General features: G+C 42.1%; 1 protein-coding gene across 1 annotated transcript; it reads left to right on the top strand.

The window, feature by feature from the left end:
- On the top strand, positions 1–23,030 carry tlcd2 (TLC domain containing 2). Its single transcript, XM_026192550.2, has 4 exons — positions 1–683; positions 980–1,062; positions 5,605–5,687; positions 21,997–23,030. Exons 1-4 carry the CDS (start codon positions 505–507, stop codon positions 22,375–22,377), a joined length of 726 nt encoding a protein of 241 aa, XP_026048335.1. The 5' UTR covers positions 1–504; the 3' UTR covers positions 22,378–23,030.
- Positions 23,031–23,919: the final 889 nt, after the last annotated feature.

The raw sequence follows: 23,919 nt of genomic DNA, 5'->3' as shown, positions 1-23,919 counted from the left end.
ACACAAGCACGGATGAGGTTTTACAACAGGGTGGTTTCACAACTGGAAACAGGGCATCACTCCGATAGCTTCCATTCACACCTACCGGTTCTTCCTGTGATCGCGGACCTGTTCTTTACGGGATTATTATAGGCAGAGGGAGAAGAAAGAAAAAAGAGAGAAATCACTCCACGTTCAGTGCATGTCAGCGGGAAATCATTCACCAGACGCGTCCACGCCTTCTCTCTGTGGACAATAAGCGCCAAGCCGTGCGTTTCACGACCCTAACGGAGCGCCTGGTGACCTGAGCTGATCGGGGGCTCTCCAGTGTGTTAACGTGACTGTCTGGGTCGTCGCAAACAAGTAAGCCCGCTGTCGTGTGTTTGTCTGGGCCACGGTCGCCAGCAGCACAGCCACAACCACCACCGTCGCGTCTATATATATCAGTGCTCACTTTGTGGAGACTAAGGGGGGAGGCACTTGTGGCTTTTGAAGTCTTCACCTCGTGGACCAAACCTTTTCGCGATGGAGTTGGGGTCAGTGATTTTGACGATCGGGGGTTCTGTGGGATTTTTCAAGTTCGTGAACAGCGGGGTCGGAAAACTCCCCGCACCCGAGTCTGCCTGCAGGAACGTTTGGAAATGGAGAAACATCTCCACGTCGTGTGTGCACAGTATGATCACCGCGACGTGGGCAGTGCTTTGGTAAGACGTTAAGAAGTTTTTAATTCAGTGTAGATCTGCTTGGAGGAAAGGAAAATGTTGGGTTTTGGTTTGGTTGTGCGCATAGATGGATGCGCAGGGATGGGTCCATAATGTGGTTTTAAACACGGCTGTATTTGATTTTATTTTTAATGCTGTTTGACTTCTTTAGTCACTGTTTACATAGCTTATGGTTTATTCTGCTTATCCCTATGACCCCATGTGTTAAAAGAAGCGCACTTACTGACCCAGGCATTTGGAAAAGCTTTATCTGAACCGCTGTCAATCCGTTTTTCCAGCTTTTTCCTGCACCCGCAGATGGCCGAGGATCTCATAGAGACTCATTCCGTGTTTTCTCACGCCTTGGTGTCTTTCTCAATCGGTGAGTAGTCTCCTACTTAGTTATCTCGTAGTTGTGACGCTATGTGTACGGTTTTACTGAGTGCAACCATCCTGAGGGGAAGTGTGAAATCTAATTCCTGGATGGCGCCAAAGTAGCTCCAGACTAAAGGGCTTACGTCGTTTATGTAAAACCTTTTATTTTAACGGGCAAATCCGAGCCATAGCTTGGCAGTTATCTATATTAGATTAACCAATTGGGCCCCTTTTTAACTGAATTTCATCTCAACAAATGAAAAAAAAAAGTGATTTAACAGAGCTTAGCTTACTGTTCTTTATTTCTTTTAAATAAAACTAATCATGATTTGATATTTTAGTTACATTTTCATTTTTTATTATTTAGATATTTGTTTTCTTGATTTTTATCTATTTAATTCAGTTCTTTTATGTACTTTATATGCATTTTTTTTATTTCATTGTTCCCTTAGTGCAGCAGATGTGGGTAGGAGTGTCAGAATGTGCATGTTCAACCTCTGGAGACATCAGTTTGAACCACTTGAGTTTTAAAAATTTCCAGTTTGGCCATATCTCCATCTTAGGAAACAGCTGTTGTTTTGCTACAGAATTAAACCACTACTGATTTTTTTTTTTATGCTTGTGGTTATGAGTAAGTCAAACTTCTTCAGAGCTTCAAACAAAATAACTGTAATGCCACACATATGTTACATGTTGCCCCAGAGGTCCAGTAACAGGTGCAGCTGCTGCACGAGCTGTGCAGGTTTACCTTTTTACCCCCTTTTTTTTATATAGCACTATCACCCATAGGTTCAGACATGTAACCTTCATCCATGGCTGATTTATTACTTTTACCCTCTGCACACGTGTCTCTCGCTGGCACACCCAGTCACCGTTTTTCTTAACAGACTGAGAAGCAGATAACCATTTACCGCCACTCCAGCAGCCACTTCAGAATCACCAGATAACCCGACAAGCAGGTCTTTGGGACAGCTTCAAACCTACACTGGCTGATGAGCCACTGTGCGGCCCTGCTGTTTGTTACGCTGGTTAATTCACCTGAGTCATCTAACAGATTTGTTAGATCGTGAGCCACCTTTTTTTTAAAAACAAAAAACAAAAAAAACACGAATTTTGAGGGTCATAGGTGAGAACTGGGTAACCGGTGAGGAGGGTAAAGAGTCCATGCTGGAAATGTGACTGAAACAAATAGTATTGTTTGTATTGCTACAGTTCTGTTAGCAAATGATTAAAAAGGTTTAAAGTCAACTTTTACATGGTGGAACGTGCATGGTTTGACTCAAAGATTGCTCAAAAAGGGCAAGTCCACTTTACTTTATCTGAAAAAAATATATTCGTAAATATATTCAACAGCAATTATTGAGTTTATAAAAAATTTACTTTTTATTTTTATTTTTCTCACTTTTATCCCCCATGTGAGGGATTCCTCTGTAATGTTTGTTTACCTGCTGCACATATACTTTCAACTTTATTTAGGTTAATTTGTAAACTTGAGATATTTCTCAGTTTTTGAGATAAATAAAGTTTATATTATCAGATAATCTGAATCACACCGGACCAAATCAGAATGGTGTGGACATTAAAATGAGCATTTTTACACCCTAGAGCCTTGAAATAGTGAATAAGCTAAACCACAGGTTTAACCTGCTTTCTTTTTTACCGTTAAATTAATCAATATCATCGTAGCAGCTACCAGGATGTGTTTAAACCTAAAACTGCGTTTGACTGAATCAATTAAGCTCGGCTGAAGTTCACATACTGTGTATCAAGTGGGCTACGTTGAATTTTACCATCAGCTCTCTAAACCAGATTAGAAACTTGCAAAAATTCGATTTTCCCTGATTTCATTAAGATCTTTCAAACCAAGGTGCTCTTGCTACCCCGATTTCTTAAAATAGCAACTTTGCTCTGTTTTTACTTTTTCCTCATTAATGCTTTGAGTATTCTGGAGCAGCCTTTGGCACGTGAGCTCTCTTAACTCTGCACATTTATTGGATCTGTGCCGGGCCAGCGAGGGCTAACAGAGGATTCCCGGGATATTTGACATTCCTTCAGGAAACGCTGCTTTGGAGGGGACGAAAACGAGGAGCAGTGTTGGGATCTGAAGATCAATGAGGGCCATTATCATCGGTCCCAAGCACTGGGTGTAACCCCTGTTACAGTCATGTGACTTGACCAAGACGGCAACTGTGCAAAGAAAGTCACTTGATGTGTGCAAGCTGTCCACATCAGATACCACAGAAAGGCAGAAATGTGGAGTGATTCTGGGCCCTCAGCAGGTTTTCAGAGACTTTAGGGCAGCAGATTTGTGCGCTGTTCCTCGCTGTGTTACCACGCTGCAGACCTCACAGTAACATGACAGCAGTGGTTCCCCACTTTTGTCCAGTACATAAAGCTGTCTCTGAGATAAAAAATTTAACACAATATCCTGCTTTCTCATTATACAGTGATAAGCATAATAAGATTCATGCCATATATATTTTATTTTACTTTTTAAGTACTGTTGTGCATCTCCTTCCAACTGCCTGTCAAACCTAGTTTAAATTGGGAGATTTTTTGTGTATACTTTTACTTAAAAAATGCTGTTATTCCCTGTTGTTTGAAAGTTTGTGAGCACATGTGCGTAAGTACAGTATAAAAGATGGCCGTAGCTTCTATGACTTCACCCATTCATGAAGTTCTGTTAGCCATGTTGGTGTTTTGAAACCATGACTAATAAGGGGCGGGTCTTACTGACTGTAAGTGCTGCATCCTCCCTGGCTAACCACTTGCGAGTTATTAGCCAATGAGCCTGGATGATCCTCTGCTCAGACACTTAAAATGAGCACAAGTTATAAAATGGACTTGATGTTTTATTCGGTCTGACCTGAGCCCATAAACTGCTCAGGAAAATGTTTATAGAGGTCAGGATATTGTGGAGTTTTCCCATAAACCTCTGTATGATCCCAAATCTGTATGCAGCTCTCTCGTTAGGAGTTAAGAGGATGTAGGTTTAAGGCTTCACCCATCTATGAAGGTGTTTTTCTGCCACTGGAAAAAAAACAAAACATTTTCCCAAAACAGAGCGAAGTTGTAACTTTGAGTTAATAACTCCAAATGTCGGGTTAATTTCTCAGAAGTCAGTAAGTTGGCATTTTGAGAGAATGACCAAAAATTTGAGTTTCAGATGGAGAAATTGTTGCGTCAATCTTTTATACTTGCCGTTCAAGTACTCCGGCTCATTCCCGTGCCTATAACAACTTCAAGTGTTCAATGTTGGTGGGTTTCCTTACAGGACAGCTCTGGTCCTTCTGCAACATTTGTACTGATTTACAGTGGCTTGCAAAAGTATTCAGCCCCCTTGAACTTTCCCACATTTTGTCACAGTACAGTCACAAACATGAATCAATTTTATTGGAATTCCACGTGAAAGACCAATACAAAGTGGTGTACACGTGAGAAGTGGAACGGAAATCAGACATGATTCCAAACATTTTTTTTTACAAACAAATAACTGAAAAGTGGGGTGTGCGTAAATATTCAGCCCCCTGAGTCAATCCTTTGTAGAACCACCTTTTGCTGCAATTACAGCTGCCAGTCTTTTAGGGTATGTCTCTACCAGCTTTGCCCATTCTTCTTTGCAAAACAGCTCCAGCTCAGTCAGATTAGATCGACAGCGTTTGTGAACAGCAGTTTTCAGATTCGTACTTATGAAAGTCTTTCAACAAAGTCACTGAAGTCACGTATCGGCCCTAAAATCACACCGTTTGACTGCCCCTGCTTAAGTAAGCAATTCCCCTCCTCTAATGTAAGCATGACAATCAAGCTCATTTGGAAGAATCCAGTAGAAACTCATCTTCTCTGCCTCTCTGAGCTTTGGTGATTGTTCTGTGTCAGCTTTACACTGGAGATGTGCCCATCATTTAAAAAAAAAACACACACACCCTCCTTTTTTGTTTTTGTTCTTCTTTTTTTTTTGTCACTCCTCTTTTTCACACCTGTGTGTCAGACAATACTGAATGAATCATTATGAAAACACAGCAAGTCATGTGTTCCGGTTGGCATGTCATGACTTTGACTGAAAATAACCTTTGAAGCTGAAAAAGCTGGTGTCTAAAAGACTACACTGGTGATCAGATAATAGCAACGCGTAAATTAAAAGCTTGATGTCAGTCTGCATGGATTATTTAATCTGTGGTGGGCTCTAATTTGTTTATGGCGAGTGGAACCCAAGCTTGACAGAAGGGTCCTGGTGTCAAATTTCCAACATAATGGAGTTAAATCCAGCCTCGATGAATGCCCCTCGCACCCCATCCGTCCCCATCCTCAAGCCTTCATTATGTTTTCAGCATTTTAAAAAGCCATCACCATGGATACGGCTAATAGCAGCCAGGGGCGCATAGCAGTGGAGGATATGAATAGGCTCTCTCTAAGAGGCATCTTGGTTGCCTTCGCTGCCGTCACGGAAGCAGACACGCTTGGATGAGCTCGAGTCTGATGTCGTCAGAGGAATCTGGTGCGTTTGGCTTGATTGATCGAGTGATTAACGAAATGCTCTCTGTGTCCACAGGTTACTTCATCTATGACTTCTTTGACATGTTGAGGAGCCAGAAGCTGAGCCAGTCCTGGGAGCTGCTCTTTCATCACATCGTGGTACGTGTTCAAAAATAAAAGACAAATGATGTCATACAGTGGGGCAAAAAAGTATTTAGTCAGCCACCGATTGTGCAAGTTCCCCCACTTAAAATGATGACAGAGGTCAGTAATTTGCACCAGAGGTACACTTCAACTGTGAGAGACAGAATGTGAAAAAAAAAAATCCATGAATCCACATGGTAGGATTTGTAAAGAATTTATTCGTAAATCAGGGTGGAAAATAAGTATTTGGTCAATAACAAAAAAACAACTCAATACTTTGTAACATAACCTTTGTTGGCAATAACAGAGGTCAAACGTTTACTATAGGTCTTTACCAGGTTTGCACACACAGTAGCTGGTATTTTGGCCCATTCCTCCATGCAGATCTTCTCGAGAGCAGTGATGTTTTGGGGCTGTTGCCGAGCAACACGGACTTTCAACTCCCGCCACAGATTTTCTATGGGGTTGAGGTCTGGAGACTGGCTAGGCCACTCCAGGACTTTCAAATGCTTCTTACGGAGCCACTCCTTTGTTGCCCGGGCGGTGTGTTTTGGATCATTGTCATGTTGGAAGACCCAGCCTCGTTTCATCTTCAAAGTTCTCACTGATGGAAGGAGGTTTTGGCTCAAAATCTCACGATACATGGCCCCATTCATTCTGTCCTTAACACGGATCAGTCACCCTGTCCCCTTGGCAGAAAAACAGCCCCATAGCATGATGTTTCCACCCCCATGCTTCACAGTAGGTATGGTGTTCTTGGGATGCAACTCAGTATTCTTCTTCCTCCAAACACGACGAGTTGACTTTATACCAAAAAGTTCTACTTTGGTTTCATCTGACCACATGACATTCTCCCAATCCTCTGCTGTATCATCCATGTGCTCTCTGGCAAACTTCAGACGGGCCTGGACATGCACTGGCTTCAGCAGCGGAACACGTCTGGCACTGCGGGATTTGATTCCCTGCCGTTGTAGTGTGTTACTGATGGTGACCTTTGTTACTTTGGTCCCAGCTCTCTGCAGGTCATTCACCAGGTCCCCCCGTGTGGTTCTGGGATCTTTGCTCACCGTTCTCATGATCATTTTGACCCCACGGGATGAGATCTTGCGTGGAGCCCCAGATCGAGGGAGATTATCAGTGGTCTTGTATGTCTTCCATTTTCTGATGATTGCTCCCACAGTTGATTTTTTCACACCAAGCTGCTTGCCTATTGTAGATTCACTCTTCCCAGTCTGGTGCAGGTCTACAATACTTTTCCTGGTGTCTTTCGAAAGCTCTTTGGTCTTGGCCATGGCGGAGTTTGGAGTCTGACTGTTTGAGGCTGTGGACAGGTGTCTTTTATACAGATGATGGGTTCAAACAGGTGCCATTCATACAGGTAACGAGTGGGGGACAGAAAAGCTTCTTACAGAAGACGTTACAGGTCTGTGAGAGCCAGAGATTTTCCTTGTTTGAGGTGACCAAATACTTATTTTCCACCCTAATTTACGAATAAATTCTTTACAAATCCTATCATGTGAATTCATGGATTTCTTTTCACATTCTGTCTCTCACAGTTGAAGTGTACCTCTGGTGCAAATTACTGACCTCTGTCATCATTTTAAGTGGGGGAACTTGCACAATCGGTGGCTGACTAAATACTTTTTTGCCCCACTGTATCTTGGCTAAAGCTGTTTCACATTATAAGAGAGGCCTCTTCCAGAGTGATCTCAGCTCAGAGTACTGGTGCACCTGCGAGAAAGACAAAATACCGGTCTTTCTTGTCAAGTAACATAGAGCGAGGACTAAAGGGATGATCATACCAGTGCGACAGCCTCCCTCCACTTCACTTCAACCTGCTTTTTTGTGAACTTTGAAGTCCTCCTGACTTCCCCCCTCACACTCACTGTTCAACCACTCATTTGTTTCTATCACATTCCTGTGAAAGCGGGGCATCTTAGTGGCATGTTGACCCCTAGCATGCTGGCATATTTTCCTGAGGGGAAGTGGAGGTCAGAGGATCTGACCCTTCCTCCGGCTTTGCTCTAAAGAGGGAAAGGAGCACTGATTATTTTCTCTCCACGCTTCTGACTGCATGACCTACATCCAGGACCATGCAGGTGTTGTGTATTGCTTTCTGTTGCCAAGCTCTTTCTCTTGTTAGTGTAAGTGTATTACTGGCAAGAGCTTTGTTGAAATTTTTATCAGGTGCAGGTTGCTGCCAGGGCTGGAGCAGATTTGTACTGTGCAGCAGTCACAATTTAAGCCTCTGTTTGGGTGTTAATAAACTGTGTGGAAGTATTTTTCTGCAGACTTTAAAAAGCAGGTCACCGGAAATTATCACGCTGATCTTCCAGTTGCATATTTGTAGATGTAAAGTATGTGTTAAAAAAACAACTCTTTGTATTTCGGAAATGCTATAAATAAATGCTATCGCTAGAAAGATACAGGAATGTTTTTGGCTCATCCGTTATGTTTTTTTTTTTTAATGCAAATGATTCCAAGATAGTATATGGAAATTCCTTATACACGTCATTTCTCTGATATCTGACATGCATCATCGATCTGGTATTGTCTCCACTCTTCTGTGAGGATTTGGGTTTTTTGTTTTTCCTTTAACCAATCGCCAAAGAGCAATGAATCCGCCTGAATCAAGTGTTGTTTTAGGACAACGCCCGACATGCATCCAGGCCAGCATGCTGGTTTTGGTGGGTTTTTGAGAGTGAAGCTGAGCAAAGGAAAAACAGTCTCCGGTGTGAGGCGACACTGAGAGCACATGAAGATAAATATGGTCCCCTTTGTTAGTGCGCTTCCTTTGTTCTGCCACACAGCTTGACAGCCATGTTAAGGCCCCGTTTCAACCAATCCCATCACTTGATACTGTAGCTGACGGCTGGTCAGTAGTGTTCGCGTTGTTATTGTATTTTCCACCTCACGTTTCAGTCGAACTTTTCTTCTCCATCTTCGGTAGTTAATCCAATCCCTCATTTTAAATTTAAGAAAACTTCTTTAGTTGTGAATTATTAGTTATTTTACATGATGCCACAACAAAAGCCTGCTCAGAGGAGTTGATGGATTCAAAAGTTTTCCCTGAAATGGCACCAGAATGTCCGATCAATTACAGAAAGTGTGCATAAGCAAAAAATACAACAAATATTTGAGATTTTCTTTGTGGGTTGCTGGAAGGACACTGTCATTATCAAAGTGGTCACTGAGCACTTGACCCGGCAGGAGCAATTCTGTTTGTACTCAGTGGCTAGAGTGCAATTGTGTGTGTGTGTGTGTGTGTGTGTTTCCTAAAATTTCAAAAGCTCTAGATTAACATGCAAAAAAAAGACTTTATTAATCTCTTTTTCTTCTAACTTGCCAATGTCAAACCATGTGTGTTCTTTGAATTATTAGTAATGATGCAAACACTTGCACTTGGAGAAATACTTGCATCTAGCAAATTTGCAGTTAATTAAACTTTGGAAGGTTTACAAGAAACCACTGGTCAATCTCAGTCTGCACAGCATTAAAAAAGAAAAGTTCCCAGCAACACCATCTTTATGGCTGTGCTCATATCCAATAGTTTTGCTGGAACAGGATTTGGGGCAAAATAATACATTATTTGGTGTTTAGGTATCAGAAACTGTTCACTAAATGTGTTTGTGGACATAGTTTTAAGAGAACTTCACTGCATACAACTAAGATAACAAACATTGGAAATATTGGAATGGAGGGCTGCTATTGATTGATTTTTCTGGGGATTCTCAGTGTGCGTCTTTGTCTGGCTTTATAGGTGCCGGGTAACACTAAAAGTATTATTTTCCAGCATTATTTTGCTAATAAAACTTTGGCAAAATTGGTTTTTAGTTCTTATTCAACTCAGACATCACTGTCCTTACCACCTCACCAACCTGCAGTTCAAAGCTGCTGTTTCCGAAGGGCAGCCAATCGGAAGAAGGCTGTCATATAGAGAGGGCAGGTGTAAGGTAAAGATGGATTATTATGCAAAGATACTCTTGTGGAGTAAAACAGTGTCAAGATGGAGCTAGAAATGAGCTTTGCTAGAAATTCTCAAATGTTTTGGATTATTTGTGAGAAACGGCTCCAGCATCACTTGTCTGTAGGTGACAAAGGACTAACTGGGAGGAGATATTTGTTTTCCCTTTTTTCCTGAAAGTCTCGTCTTTTCCTCTTTCACTTCCTGGAGGTTTAGTGAATGGGTGCTTTGGCCAGGCCAGCTGGCTTCGGATTGTCATTAGAGCGTGGGAGGCCATTCACACAGCTCTCTGTGCTTCTCAGCAAACTAAATCTCTTTACACCCTTCGTTTCCCGATTGTACCATTCATCCTTTTCTGTGACGTCCTCCGCTTCATTTCAGCGTTAAGCAATCCTCCCTCAACTCTTTCGCTATATTGACATCATCTTGACTCATTTCTTTTCTACTTTTGTTGCTCTTTTCCTTGTTTCTTTCAAATGCATATGGTATACAGAAGGTTACTGTGTCAGGTGTTCACATACCAGTCACCTGAAGTCCAAGGAGTTTTCCCAGTGTGCTAAGACCTGAACCCAGTAAGACCAGCTGGCCATGCAGTCCTAGAACAGAAGGCTGCTCTCTAGTTAATCTTCAGCTCATATGGGCAGCCAGCTGATTCATATTCCCCCTGCATTTCATCTCCCCATTGCTGCAGACCTAGTGTACAATCTGGCTTTGCCTGAGCAGTGACACATGCAAACTAAAATGTGCATATGCCATGCTGCATGTAGAGCAATTGTGTGACTGGAAGACACACCCTCCCATATTGTCCACAAGTTATTGGAAAATATGGGAGGGTGTGTCTTTAGAGAAAAGTTTTGAACATGTGTTTAAAAAAGTTTATCCTTATATGTTGACTGCTGATTAATGTAGGCCATAAAATAAAATGCTCAAAACAAACCCTCTGACTAAATATTGTTGACTTTACAGGTGGAAACGCGTGTAAAAATACATTTTGAATGTCAGTTGTGGTCACACCTGTTGCTAGGTCTTGTAAATGTGAAGTGCACACTAACTTCAGTGCAGTTTTGCTGATCTGTTCTCGCGGTCCAGGAGAAATAATAAGTCAAACTCTCCATGGAAAGTTTTTTTTCCCCCTCCTCCTTATTGACTGCTATGCAGAATACAGCTTCTTATTTCGGTCTCAGAAAAATGTGGGCCCTGCCACACTCACTCGGGCCTGATGAGATCCTGTCTGCCGTAAACTCAAGCTTCCTTTGCAAAACAGGAAGGCCTGATCACTCTGACAGGAGTCGGGTGGCTTCTTCTAAAGGTCAAAGATATGTACCTACAATGGTATATTTAATGTGTGATAAAAATATTGTGCAGAGCTTTCTAGAGTAGGGCATAGTTAAATAATGTCAATTTTTTTCCCTTTGTTTGAGCTAAACTGTACCAAAGTGATCGCCTAAAGAAAACACCCACCCCTACGATGAGTATGTTTCAGCCATATTTATTCATGACTCTCGGAAACTGTGAGCACATAATTAAAAAGCAGAAGGACGCCAGCCAGACGCAGTAGGACAGACTTTTTTTTTTTTTCCATGAAGCCTGAAAGCATGTGAGTAACAGTATATATTGAATGTTCTCGTTTGAGGTTTTAATGATGATACACAGTAGAAGCACAGATAAACTCACAGCTCCTTCACAGGGGATTTTATGTTTTGCGGCATGTTTTCTTTCATAAATGTCTGTCATCCCTCTCTCATTAGGCAAAATTGAGTTATCTTCAGTGAGCCGTACCATAGCAGACACTTCTCTGAAGCAGATCAGGGCTTCACAGGTTAACTGACTGCTTCCTGACTGCTGTAGCCCTTTAAAAACCCAAATCTAAGTATAGTATTGCTGATGATGATTCTACTATTTTTCCTCCTCATCATGTATGCTCTCATTAGTCCCATGTAATACTTCGAATGCTCAAGTTGGTGTTTTAAACACAAATGCAGAATTATAGGATTGTTAATGAGGAAGCCATTAACTTCTCAGCTGCTCTGTTATTTCCAATATTGCAATAAAAAGCCCAGATCACACATACAGTGAAATATGGAGCTATTAATCATCTGTCACATTACTTCTAAAACGGGTTCAAAACAACTCAGTAATTTGGGGGGAAACAATTAGATTAAGACATAACTATGTAATAGCTTTTACCATTTAATTACAAGGTAAAACCAAGTAATAACCCTGCTGGGTAATGTTAAACTAACTAGGGGTAATAATGTAGATTCTAATGTAACAATACCTATGAGGTAAAACCAGTTGGCAATAGTAGTATTGTAATATAATGACTCGCAAACAAAAGAGGTACTTTCTGAGCACTATTTGGAACTAAATATTTTTAGTATAATGATGTAATGATGACGATGTGTAATGCTGAAATTAAGTCAACCTTATATCCTAAAAATTGTCCTTTGTTTATTGGCTTTAACATATTTTATGTTGTTGTCATTAGTACTAGGGCACATGTCTGCCATAGTTTAGTACCTGGAAACATTTGTATTAGCTTTTGTGTAATAACCAGAAAATATATTAAACTGTTAGTTTCTTACATTCAGTTTAATCTGTTATGATAACCCTATACATTACTTGGCTAAAAACATTGTTAATACTAGGCTGTTTCTTACTTTTAGCTTATATGTAAAAGTAAGATATATGTAATTAAATAGTTTTACATGGTTACCTAGTTCTAAATTATTGCAACACTATTATTGTGTTATTATAGTGCTGTAAACAAAGTGCAGTTGGGTTCTTTTGCTTTAAAGCACACCTTTCCAATAGATTTCATGAGTAAAACTGACTCAGTAAACTCCTAAATATAGGTCAGAGAGCTGCATCAGCCTTATCTTTGGTTAAAATGACTAATGTCCTGATTATGTTGAAGTAAATAAACCAAAGAATTGGACAAATCTACACCTAGATAGTTGCTCTTGTTCTTCTAGATGTTGACAAATCCTGGATAAAACTTCTGCTGTGTCCATTTCATTTCTATCGGTGTTCCACAAAAATCCTTTTAGCCAGGTTTTCAAATTCAGTCTGGGATAGTCTCAGTCCTTCTTGCTTCATGTTGTGCAAACATCAGATATTAATGGACCTTGTGTCAGTTTACCAGGAATGAAAACAGATATTTGTGGGAGGAGAGCTCAGCTGTCTCAAATACCCAGTGGGGAATGCCACATTTAGAGGCTTGAACATATTTTATTTGGCTGTTACTGGTGTCGGGACGCATGTTTACTGGAATGCCTTGCCTGCCGCATATCCTCTGCATCATTCGACACTGAAACCTGATTAACCTGCACATTTGTAGCTTTATCAGCTACTCCTTCCAGTATTCGTTCTAAGGAACCCTGACTCCACCGCAGAACTTAAATATTTCCTGATTGCACATGCAGAAATTTGTTGAGCCTTTACCTCCTCTGCCACTGGAAGTTTAACATCAGCTGTTTTTTAAGCGCATATGACGTGTTTTTGTCTTTGCTAGTAGTCGTATTTCAGCCTGAGAAATACAAAGACAACACGCTGAGAGTAAAGTAGGCCAATGAGATGGCAGAGACTGGAATGTGGGCATATATTTATTTTGGCCATGAAATATGGTTTATCCATGTGTATGTTGCTCAATTTTTTTTTTCTTTGGTGGGGGAACCCCGCAAATCCCCAGATTGTGTGTATATCCAGACAGGAGGGCAGACATCTGGTCTCCACATGAACCTCAGGCTCCCATGAGCAACATGGAGCAGAAAACCTCTAACTTCCTGAGTGGGCTTCTGCAAATGTGCGCTCGTTCTCCACACATTTCTGTTCTGGAGCCATACATCATATATCACACACTCTGCCTTGTTCTCCACCCCTCCATCCTTGTGTGACTGCCAAACATCTCCCCCGTCCCCACTCGTCCACCTACTCTCCGCAGCTTGTACCACCCACTCACATGGCTACATACCAATGAGATTCTCCACACTGGTAGTATAATATCTGGTTTTTGTTGAGGTTTTTTCTTTTTTCTCCACCCTCATGGTATGTCTGAAGAACTTCCTTGTCCGTTGTTTTTGAGACAGGCACAGTTTATACTCATGATGCAACAAATACAAAGTAGGAAAATAAAACAACAATTTCAGTGACCGCAGCTTCTTGTCTTGGATGACAGAGATGCTTTGGACTTTGTATTTGTTTGTTTATACAGAGCTTTTTGCCTGCTGTAGAGGCATTTGACTTTGTTTGTTATGCCTGTTGCAGTAGCATCTTATCCCACCGGGTCTCACACGTTTTACCGGTCCAGCACCAGATAGTGGCTAGTTTTTATCTGTTTATCTTGTTTACTGCTCATTTCCTGTTTCATATGTTTTGCTTAGGGCTTACTAGAGTAACTTTGCATAATTCACAGTTCGGGATAAGAATGCCTTCATGCACGCCATATTGGTGATATTCCCACAGCTTTGCACCATTTATACCAGTGGGAGAGCTGACGAAAACCTCCACATCAGCGCTGGTGTAGGTGGAGAGACATTTTTCTAATGCTTTTTCAAACTGCTGCAACATCCCCTGTGTATAATCTGTGACTCTCTGAGCTCCTACACTGACATGTCACTAAAATGGAGGTAATGTCCTTGTTCCCCAACATCCGACGGAGACCTTGTTAAGTGACAGAGTGTAAAGGCTGGTACGGCTCCATGCCTCGATCATACCTTACGTGCTTGCAAGTCTGCTGGGGTCCGGGTCACATAGTTTTGTTATTTTGTACACTGTCTTGCAGACAACGTCACAGATTGCTGGAAGCACATCGGCCAAATAGTCATTCCTGTTATATTTCTTTGAAGTCTACACCTAGGGTGCATAGGGTGCCTGCATAGTTGGTGCTTACTAATGTAAAGTGACAACAAAAAACACTGGCAAATTTGCTCATGCTTCTCTTACAAGAATTAGTTACCGATTCATCTGTAGTGCCTGAGAAGTTGGGGGAAAAATATTATCATTGATTCTTGGATTTTAAAATGTTTTTAAGACAAAACCATAGAGAGCACAGCAGCCAGAACAATGTGAAGCCCATCACGGTGCATCAGTCTTAAGTGTCAGTGAGGCTTTTCTGTTACAGTGGCTTCCGCCTACAGCAGGAAAGAGCACACATGCCATGCTTCCCAAAGAGGCTGGCTTTGAAAAAGCGAAATGGCGCTTGTTCTTGTTGGCATAACAACCAGGAATGCTGTTTGTAGAGGCATTCATCTATCAGTGGGTTTACAAAGGAAGGAGTAGATGTCGGTAAGCTGCAGGTCACGTCAGAAAAAGCGAGGTGGGGCACATAACAACTGTGTGTTTGTTCTCCACTAGTTCCACACCTCATAGCCTCAAACGAAAGCTTAAAAAATTAATAATAATTAAAAAAAAAAAAAAAAGATAGTTACTGTGGGAACACCAGAGGTTCTTGCGTGTGATTGGGTGTGGGTGGGTGTGAAAGCATGTGAGAGCACAGCGGAGGAACAACCTTATGTTTAACCTTTGTAGTAAATGCAGTTAACCATTTCATTTCCATGTCGTTAGTCTCACCTGTCCTACTGTAGTCATCGGGATTTCACCAGTGCACGCGCTAACTATAGTTCTAACTTGACAAATTGTGGGTTTCTTGAGTGGCAGAAATGTCTTTCCAACCTCAGAGCTAATTTTGGCCTCAACCTCTCATTAAGAAAGGCAACAATCATTTATCATTAAGGTGAACACAGTGATGGTCTGTATCTGATATTCCAAACTAACATGCTAGTTAAGATTTTAAAGCATTTTACCAACTAAAATCTTATGATCTTACTTTGCAAGCAGTGAACAGGACAAGAACATGAATATAACACAATGCAACACAGTAGTGACGCACATAACAAAGATTGCAGGATGGTGACAAACAGCTGAGGTGTGACACATTTGAGCATTTTCACTGTTGTTTTGAAACGCAGATGGACGCTCGTAAGGTAGCACACCCGTCACGATAAACTGAAGGTGCACTGACCCTAAAGCACGCTCCTCTTCATCGTCTTTTTACCCCACAGCCAAGAAAGACAGCTGGAGTATTGCTGTAACCCACCGGATGGCTGTCCAGTGGGCGGCGTGAACACAAGAACTCAAGAACGAGACAACTTAAAACTATAGGCGCATCCCCTAAAAATCTTATACGAGTACGAATCCTTTGTGAGACATTGTCCCAGCTTTTCTATCATGTGTGTTATTAAGATTACAGCGTTACAGGATAAAGGTGTCAGTGGGTCAGATCTGGAAGCTATGTTTATCTTTGCATCCAAAAAGGTTTATATTCTCTTTATTAACAAAACGGTCTGTTGAGCCTACGCTGTCTTTAATGGAGGATTATGGATACAGCCGTGTTGTGGTACTTTAAGGATTCTTCTGTCTTATTTTACGGTTAAAGATGACCAAAACATGCACAACTGCAAATCCTATCATCAGCGCTCTTCTCAAATCCTTGGCCACTGCGGACAGAAGTTAGGTCATTGATGAGGCATGCAGTCCACTGGAAATAACCACTACCTGTCTCTGCACAGCCAGTGCCTGAAAACCTCGAGTGACCAAAGCTGTTTTCACACAGGAACGTCAGAGATGTCGGGATAATCCAAACGTTGTCCAAAGATGAGGTCGCTTGCTTTAGCCCAGCTGTCGCTCCTGGAAATGTGTGTGATTTACTGATTTTTAGGCAAGGGTGCCACCTGGGTAATGTGTGCAGGAGTTACCTATTACAGGATTACCTCTTATTATCTTTGCATACTATCCAAAGAACAGTAGACTTTGTGCTATGAAGCAAAGGGAAAATAAGTAGTAGTCAAAAAGGCTGGGACGCCATAGAGCTGCTGTGCACGTGTGAAAATAGCTCAAGCTTCACCAAAACTGACCAATCACTGAGCCCTGCTCCATAGCCTGTATTTGAAATGAGACATACCCGGCTACAAATGAAAGCCATACACACAATTTAAACTGATCACGGAGATGCACGAACAAATATTTGTGCAGTTACTCACCAGATGTTGTGCTGCTGTCAGCTGAGCAGAGTTAACACAGGTCTCATGATAACAGTTATGGGCCCCATGCCTCATTCTTGTAGACAGGCCTGCGTGAACCTTCAAACTTTGGATTGTGCACATGATTGTTAGCATGCTATGGTCCCATCTCCCCATCGCTCCACTGCTGTTGTACCTACTAACAACTTTCCAGCATCCTATGCATTGAGCTTCTTTGTAGTTTCCTCTCCATCAGCTAAGCATTTCCTGCCCTCTTCTTTAGACACACTCGGCCTATCCATTAACAGATTTTTTTTATGAGCTGTGACTATCTTATGTGCTTATATATTATATGTGTAGAGCAGTAAATAATCAATAATAAAACATGCACCTACATCCGTTTATCAGGATTATTATTATATGGCACACTGTGTTGCACAGCTGTACTGTGCTGTACTCAGACGGGTTTGTTTGATTGATGAAGCACCTCCTCAGTCTCCCATGTCTGTGATATATCTCCCACACATGTGCACACACGTAAACTGCAAACACAGCGTTGCACCTCCCTTGTTAATAACCTCCCTGCCTTCTTTAGTTATTATTCAGCGTTCAGTTTGTGCAAACGGCACGTCACCGAAACCTGAAATTCTTCTCCGACTGAGTCAGAGTACGAAGTACTGAAAGAACTGGTTTGTCACGGGAATCTTTTCACTAACTTTCGTCCCTTTTTTTTTTCTTTTTTTTTTTTAACAGGTGTTACCTCTCTTTGCAACAATGTTTGATTGAAGATTTCTGAAAAAGGAAGAAATAACTTCCTCTTTCATCAGGTTTATCCGCTCTGGTACTTCTAGTCAGTTCAGCCTGCACGGACCGATTTTCAGCACAAATATAAGTCTTTGCACATCTATCACGTGAACTTTGCCCCACTTTTGGGTTGGTCCCTTTCCTTTAAAGCTTGGGAAAACTTGGGATTAGTGACAACCTCTGTCATCTTCACTATCTCAGCGCCCAGTGTTTTCCCCCTGAAATAGGGCAGAGGTGATGGTCCCTCACCTGTCTGTCTAATTGAGCCCACAGGGAAAAGAATGCAGCAACAAACACTCGTGCTGCTTTGTTTTCATACAGGTGTGTGTAATATAGGTTCATTACTAACTTATTATAGACATGTTGTATGAGACTATTTTTCAATCAAGTTAAAAATTTTCAAGGTTATGTTTGAGCTTGGTGATTTTAGTGAAGTGGCTCCCCACGGTAAATTTAAAGCCTTTTTAGATTTTTTTTTCTTTTCTTTTATATGTTGCAATCATCTCCTGCAGATGAAGCATTAACATGTTTTTCCAAAGAATTAAACTTAAAGTTCATTCTTGACATAAAAAACTCAATCATGCCACAAAATCTTCCTCAGATAAGCTTCCTTTAACTTTTTAACCACTCCCATATATAAAACAAGCTTTTCAACCAGTATATTTTCATGTTAATGTGTTTAAAAAAAAATCTTACTCTAACAGCTAAATGTGGTATGATGGGGTTTTGTTTTTTAAATTCCATTTTGCTGTGGGTTGTGCAGTTACCTGATGGGGGTCATATGTGGGTGTTCCTGTGCTCCTCTGTGTGAAAGATGTGCTTCAGTGTGGCAAATCCAGTTAATCCTGAATTAATTCCATCACAACAGACGCAGAGACCGGTGGTGTAGGGGGGAGTGGGATTACTGGGAGTCCCTCTATAAGTGCAGAGTGCTGACCACAGAACTGATAATCGGGGTTGGCCACCATTGCTTAGAAATGACAAACAGATGGGAGACACCAGGATCAGCTTTGGCTACTTTCTGGTATCTGGTGGCTGCTCGGCCACAAGGGGAGCTGGAGGAATCCAATCCATAAGAATGATTTTCTTAGAGCTGTTTATTGCAAAACAGCAATGTTAAAACTCCTGAAAGTGGAGCGTTTGCACACCTGCGTCACATGCACTGTGCTCACACTCCATTATATCATTGGAATAAATAAATTCAGATCTTTTTTTTTTTTTAGCAGGACTTTTGTGCACATCCCTTTTTTCTTACATTCTTTTTCTTTTCTTTTTTTAACGACCCATTACCGTTAACCGTTTAACGACACTCTCAGCAGCCTTGAAAAGTATTACCGAAGATGTTTTCTGGCCCTGCGTGGCATTCTCCTATCAGCGTTCAGATAAAGATTAGGTTAACGGCTGAAAGGACATGAACAAACACCAATAAAAGAGCGAACTGCCAAAGTGGACACACGTGATTTTTCTCTTTAAGTAACCATGGAGAGGGGCGGGTGGTGTTGTTGTAGTAAATGTAGTTGTTTTTTTTCCTTTATGACACAATGAACAAAGACTAAATCCATCTGTGTCACCTTATCACCGGATTGTATAAGGACCCGTGTTCTGACGTGGTTTATTCACCCACATCAGATTAGACTTCAGATGAGCTTCTATAAAGACCACTGCTAGATTTTGTAACTGTAGTCTGGCTGCTTATGGGGGCGTGTGGATATGTGGGTGATTACACAGGTTAAGCAGACTGCTCTTCTTCTTGAGTGCTTGGGAGATGACAGAGAAGGGCACTAAGGGTTATTGATGCGCTTAGCAACAGGGATAGAGCTTGGATGTGTTTTTCAGTCAAAGACCCTCCACTGTGCTGTCCTTACTGTAGTAAATTAACCTGAAGGCAGTGAGTGCCCTCATCAAAGCACCAGAGGAGTTGATTCAGAGCTCTCAGTTTGATGTGGTAGCTATTCATGGAAACTCTGTTTTGTGAAGGAAGCAACAACGGCTTTCACTCACATTCAGTTGTTTGGAGGCCAAACAGGTTTTTGTAGCAGCCTTTAAAGTCGGGCATGGGGATTGACTTGCTTTTGTAACCAACCTCGTGTGGCCTCCAGAGAAGCTGCAGTTTTTGAGTTGACAATTGTCACTTAGATTTGAATTCACTGTGAGATTGTGGGTTTGCTAACTGGAGCGTGTGTGTGATGATTCGCAGGTGTCCGGTCCTCTGTTGGTACCCGTGAGAGTGTTTTCTGGTGCATGTTGTGTGTCTAAATGATAACAGTCTGGACTTTTCATTCATCCTTTTGGTTTTCAGTGGTGGAAACGGAGCGCACTGTCCTTAAGTGTAACACAGGGTTTTTGTTCTTACTAAGTTACTAATTACTAAGTTGCTTAATCCATTCATATGTTGTTGGCAACCTGTGACAAAATGTCATGACATGACACGTCACCTTGTTATTTTGAGGGGTTTGGAGTCAGCACCTGTGCTGCCACAGAGGAATGTCAGAGAAGGGTGACCGGGCCACTGCTGGGTGTGTGATCTCACCTGTGTGTGAATGTTTGGTGCTGTATGCCTTTCAAATTATGAGGCATAGGTTGGTTGCCAAATGCAGTTCCTAGTTATTACTGTCATTATGAGCTAAAGGCAGGTAAATGGTGTGATTTGTGCTCTGAGTGTGTGTTTTGTTGTGAGTGAGGTGGAATTCAAAAATAGTCTTTTACAGTTAAAATGAAATTTAGTGAGGTAACTCCTCTGTGCTGCGGTCACAGTGTGCACTTGCTTTTAGGAGTTTAGGAGGAAATGAAACACATCCAGCAAAGAAGAAGACGTCGAACTTTACCTCTTGGCACTAATGGATCCGCTATATTGTAACATGTGCAACTCTGGGGATGGTGTGACCCTCACATGGCTTGTTGCCTAATCTACAGGAACGCGTCACATGACATTTTGCTACATTACAGTCATCACATGAAACACAACATGTTTCTCCAACAGAGCCAGCCCTGTTTGAAAGGGTCATTTTGTCACTTCACACATCACAGCACCCCGTGACCTGTAGCAGCTGTTTTCTGCTTTTCCTTAAGTCCACCTTTATTTCCAGCTTCCACTCCTAATGCATAAACAAGCCAGTTTAAGCGGTGCAGTGACTGAGTGTGAATGAAGCCTGATGAATGTGCGCGGCTCCTGTGGAGAGTTGGCCGAACGGAGTATAGACGCTCTCCTGTCATCCAGATTTTATACCTGAGACTGCTGGGAAAATGTTGCACAGCAGCTTTTTGTTTTCTTTCTTTCACAACATCCCATAATTTTTGCAGTATGACTCCTCCAGGGTTTGAGTTGTTTGAATGATGATGCTGCCACCTTGTGGCGCGTCCGTGTCAGTTACATCACAGACTTTCATAAGCACTGTGTGGGAGTGGCGGAGCTTCACGTGGTCGTTAAGTAAAATCCTGACATAAGTGGCGGTGCGTTTTCAGGGCAGAAGTTCAGATGTTCACACATCCGCCTCCTCCTGATAGGCTGAGAAGATAAGAGAAAGCGACTGCTTCAAATCTCACTGCCATGTTTTTAGATTAAGTTACAGTGCTATGATTTTTTTTTTTCTTTTATCATATCAGTTATCAAACTCCATTAAGCACATAGTGTCTGGTTAAACATTATCTTGTAAACTTATTCAATGATGACGAGCGTAAAAGCTTTTAAGATATGTATATGCTCTCTACACTCACTGGCACTTCCATACATGCAAATAAAAGATTAAAGGAAAGCTAACCTATAAAAATGTGTTTTCAGGAGTCATTTAAAACAAATAACAGAGTCATCAGGAAGGCTGTTCCAAAATAAGGGTGCCACAACCTCAAAAGCACGATGGCCTCTGGTTTTAATATCAACATGTGGGAGAGTCAGGAGACCCTGGTTAAAGGATCTCCTGCAAAAATGGGTGTGATGTGTGAACACTGGCTAGTTTTTGAAGTGCACCAACAACAAAAAATATTCTCCACAGCATTACACCAGCATAAAAAGTGTATATCTGGTTACTGTTGCCTTCCGATCAGCTCAGGACAGCCTGTCATTCTCCTCTGACCTGTGGGATCGACACCACACACAGAGAACTGCACTGCGAATTTGCTCTTTTTCAGCCCGGGAGATGGTCATGTGGGAAACTCCCAGCAGATCAGCAGTTTCTGAAGCAGTCAGACCAGACCGTCTCACACCAGCAACCATGCCACATTCAAACTCACTGAGACCCATTTTCGTGCTCATTCTGAGTCTCGCGTTGAACCTCACTTGATTGTGTCTAAATGCATTAAGTTGCTACCGCGTGATTTGCTGATTAGATGTTTGCATTAAAGAGCAGATGAGTATCTAATGAATCTGCTGGTGAGTGCATCACAATGAAAAAGTGATGCACTCACAGACGAGAAGAGAGTAATATTTATAATCCTAGTGGTAGTTATGGTAGAACTAGTAGTAGTGGATAATACTGTTTTTGTTTTTTCACCTGCTGTAATGTTCCTCTGTGCCGTTTTCTCTCCTTGTCTTCTTCTGTAGGTGATCACCTGCTTCGGCCTCGCTGTGGTGTCGTGCCGCTACGTGGGCTTCGCCGTGGTTGCCTTGCTGGTGGAGATAAACTCAGTGTTCCTCCACATCAGGCAGATCCTGCGCATGGCCAACATGGCCGCGAGCACGCTGTACCGCGTCAACAGCATGATCAACCTGGGCACGTACGTGGTGTTCCGTATCAACACGCTGGCCTGGATGACCCGGTGGCTGGTGCTCAACAGGGACAAGGTGCCCCTCCTGGCCTACACGCTGGGCAGCGTGGGCATGGCCATCATGACGGCCATGAACATCGTCCTCTTCTGCCGCCTGCTCAGGAGCGACTTCTTAAAGAGCAGCACCCGGGAGGCCAAGAAAGAAAAGGAGATGTAGAGAGGAGGGGGAGGAAGGTGAAGGATTCAGAGGGGCACACGTTACTGTACATTAACACGCCGTGGCTGAGGTTCTGTACTGTCTGTACTGCAAGCGTTTAAATACTCATAGCTGTAAAGACAGAGAGATCTGCACCTCCCTTACATTACAGGTACAAGTACTCCAAGTGTAATCAAACAGCCTCACCTCAGACCCATCTACCAATCAGCTGCAGTTTTTCTCCCATATTTCAGTGCTTCATATAAACAAATCGAGGCCTTGTGAGACACCAAACGCCTTATTGTCACACGGCGTTTCAGCTCAATCGATCCTAAAATGTAGCTCGCGATGAGTGACAATGCACTGAGCCCCTCAAACGTCCATGTATGCAGCCAGCGGAAACAGAAACATAAATATAAAATATCTCTCTTTACTTTGGAACAATAATCTCTTATTCATATATAGACATATATCTCTATACATAGGATATATACACGTTATGCTGCTGTGAGTTTTATTTCTTCGGTGGGGGTGACGTCAGAGGTGAATGCCTTTCCCACCAAATCTCCTCAGCTAAAAACCGCCTGCTACCTCAGGGCTCACACCAGTTCTTTGCCTCTTTCCAACACTCGCAATGCTGCCGGTGATTGGCAGCAAAAAAAAAAGGAACAAAAGTAATGTCTGCTTGTTGAATAAAGAAAATCAAGCAAATGCAAATCTTTGCTTAACGAAAGAATAATGACAACTGGGAGGCAACAACGTGTGTCTGTTTTGTCCTTTTACATTTAACCCTGATGCTTAACACAGCTCGTGCCCTTCACGCGGCGGGATCTTTGCGTCGGTAAACCTCAGAGGAACGAGGCGAAATCTCCACTGATGGCATCACTGTCCATGAGCGGGCAGCTGCGCTTTAAACTTGAACCCTGTGAAGTGAAAGGAAAACCTAAATGATGTAGATTAGTTGAGTAAACTCAATAATTAGAATAGCAATTAATATTTCAACAGTGCGCCGTGGCATGTGCGTCTGCAGTAGGAGCTTTCAGACAGGCAGGAAGTATCAGCACATCCCTACACCTCACCTCAGTGACCTCAGCTCAGCCAAGACCACCAGAGATGCTTTTACTTTGAAGGGCTTTTGTAGATCTTTGCCATCCTGCATTTAGTTTTAAAGTCGCAGATGAGCGCGACAGAAAGCAGAGAAAACCCCGAGGTGGGCGGGAACAAACTGGTCTGAGAGCTGTGAATACAGCAGACCGTTATTTACACAGCCTCACACGGCCTCTCCTTCCAGCTCAGCTCACAGCATTATAGCTCTTCTATGGCATGGAAATATAATTGATGTGATTTAGTTTTTTGCTTTTGATATTTTTGATGTTTTGCCTTTGTGTATAATCAGTGTTTGATTTGTTGTATATCTTTGTAATTTATTTGTGCTATAAAAGACGAGTTTAAGGTGACACAGTGTTCACTGAGTTTTCCTGTCGCTGACATGATTGTGTTAAGACATGTTGTTAGAGGGTGGGAGGGCATTTTTTTTAGCAATTTTTTTTTTTCCTCCTTTCT

Source organism: Astatotilapia calliptera, chromosome 14 (genome assembly GCF_964374335.1).
Source record: "Astatotilapia calliptera chromosome 14, fAstCal68.1, whole genome shotgun sequence".
NCBI lineage: Eukaryota > Metazoa > Chordata > Actinopteri > Cichliformes > Cichlidae > Astatotilapia > Astatotilapia calliptera.
Note: the sequence above shows the minus strand (reverse complement) of the source record. Positions and strands in the feature narration are given on the sequence as shown.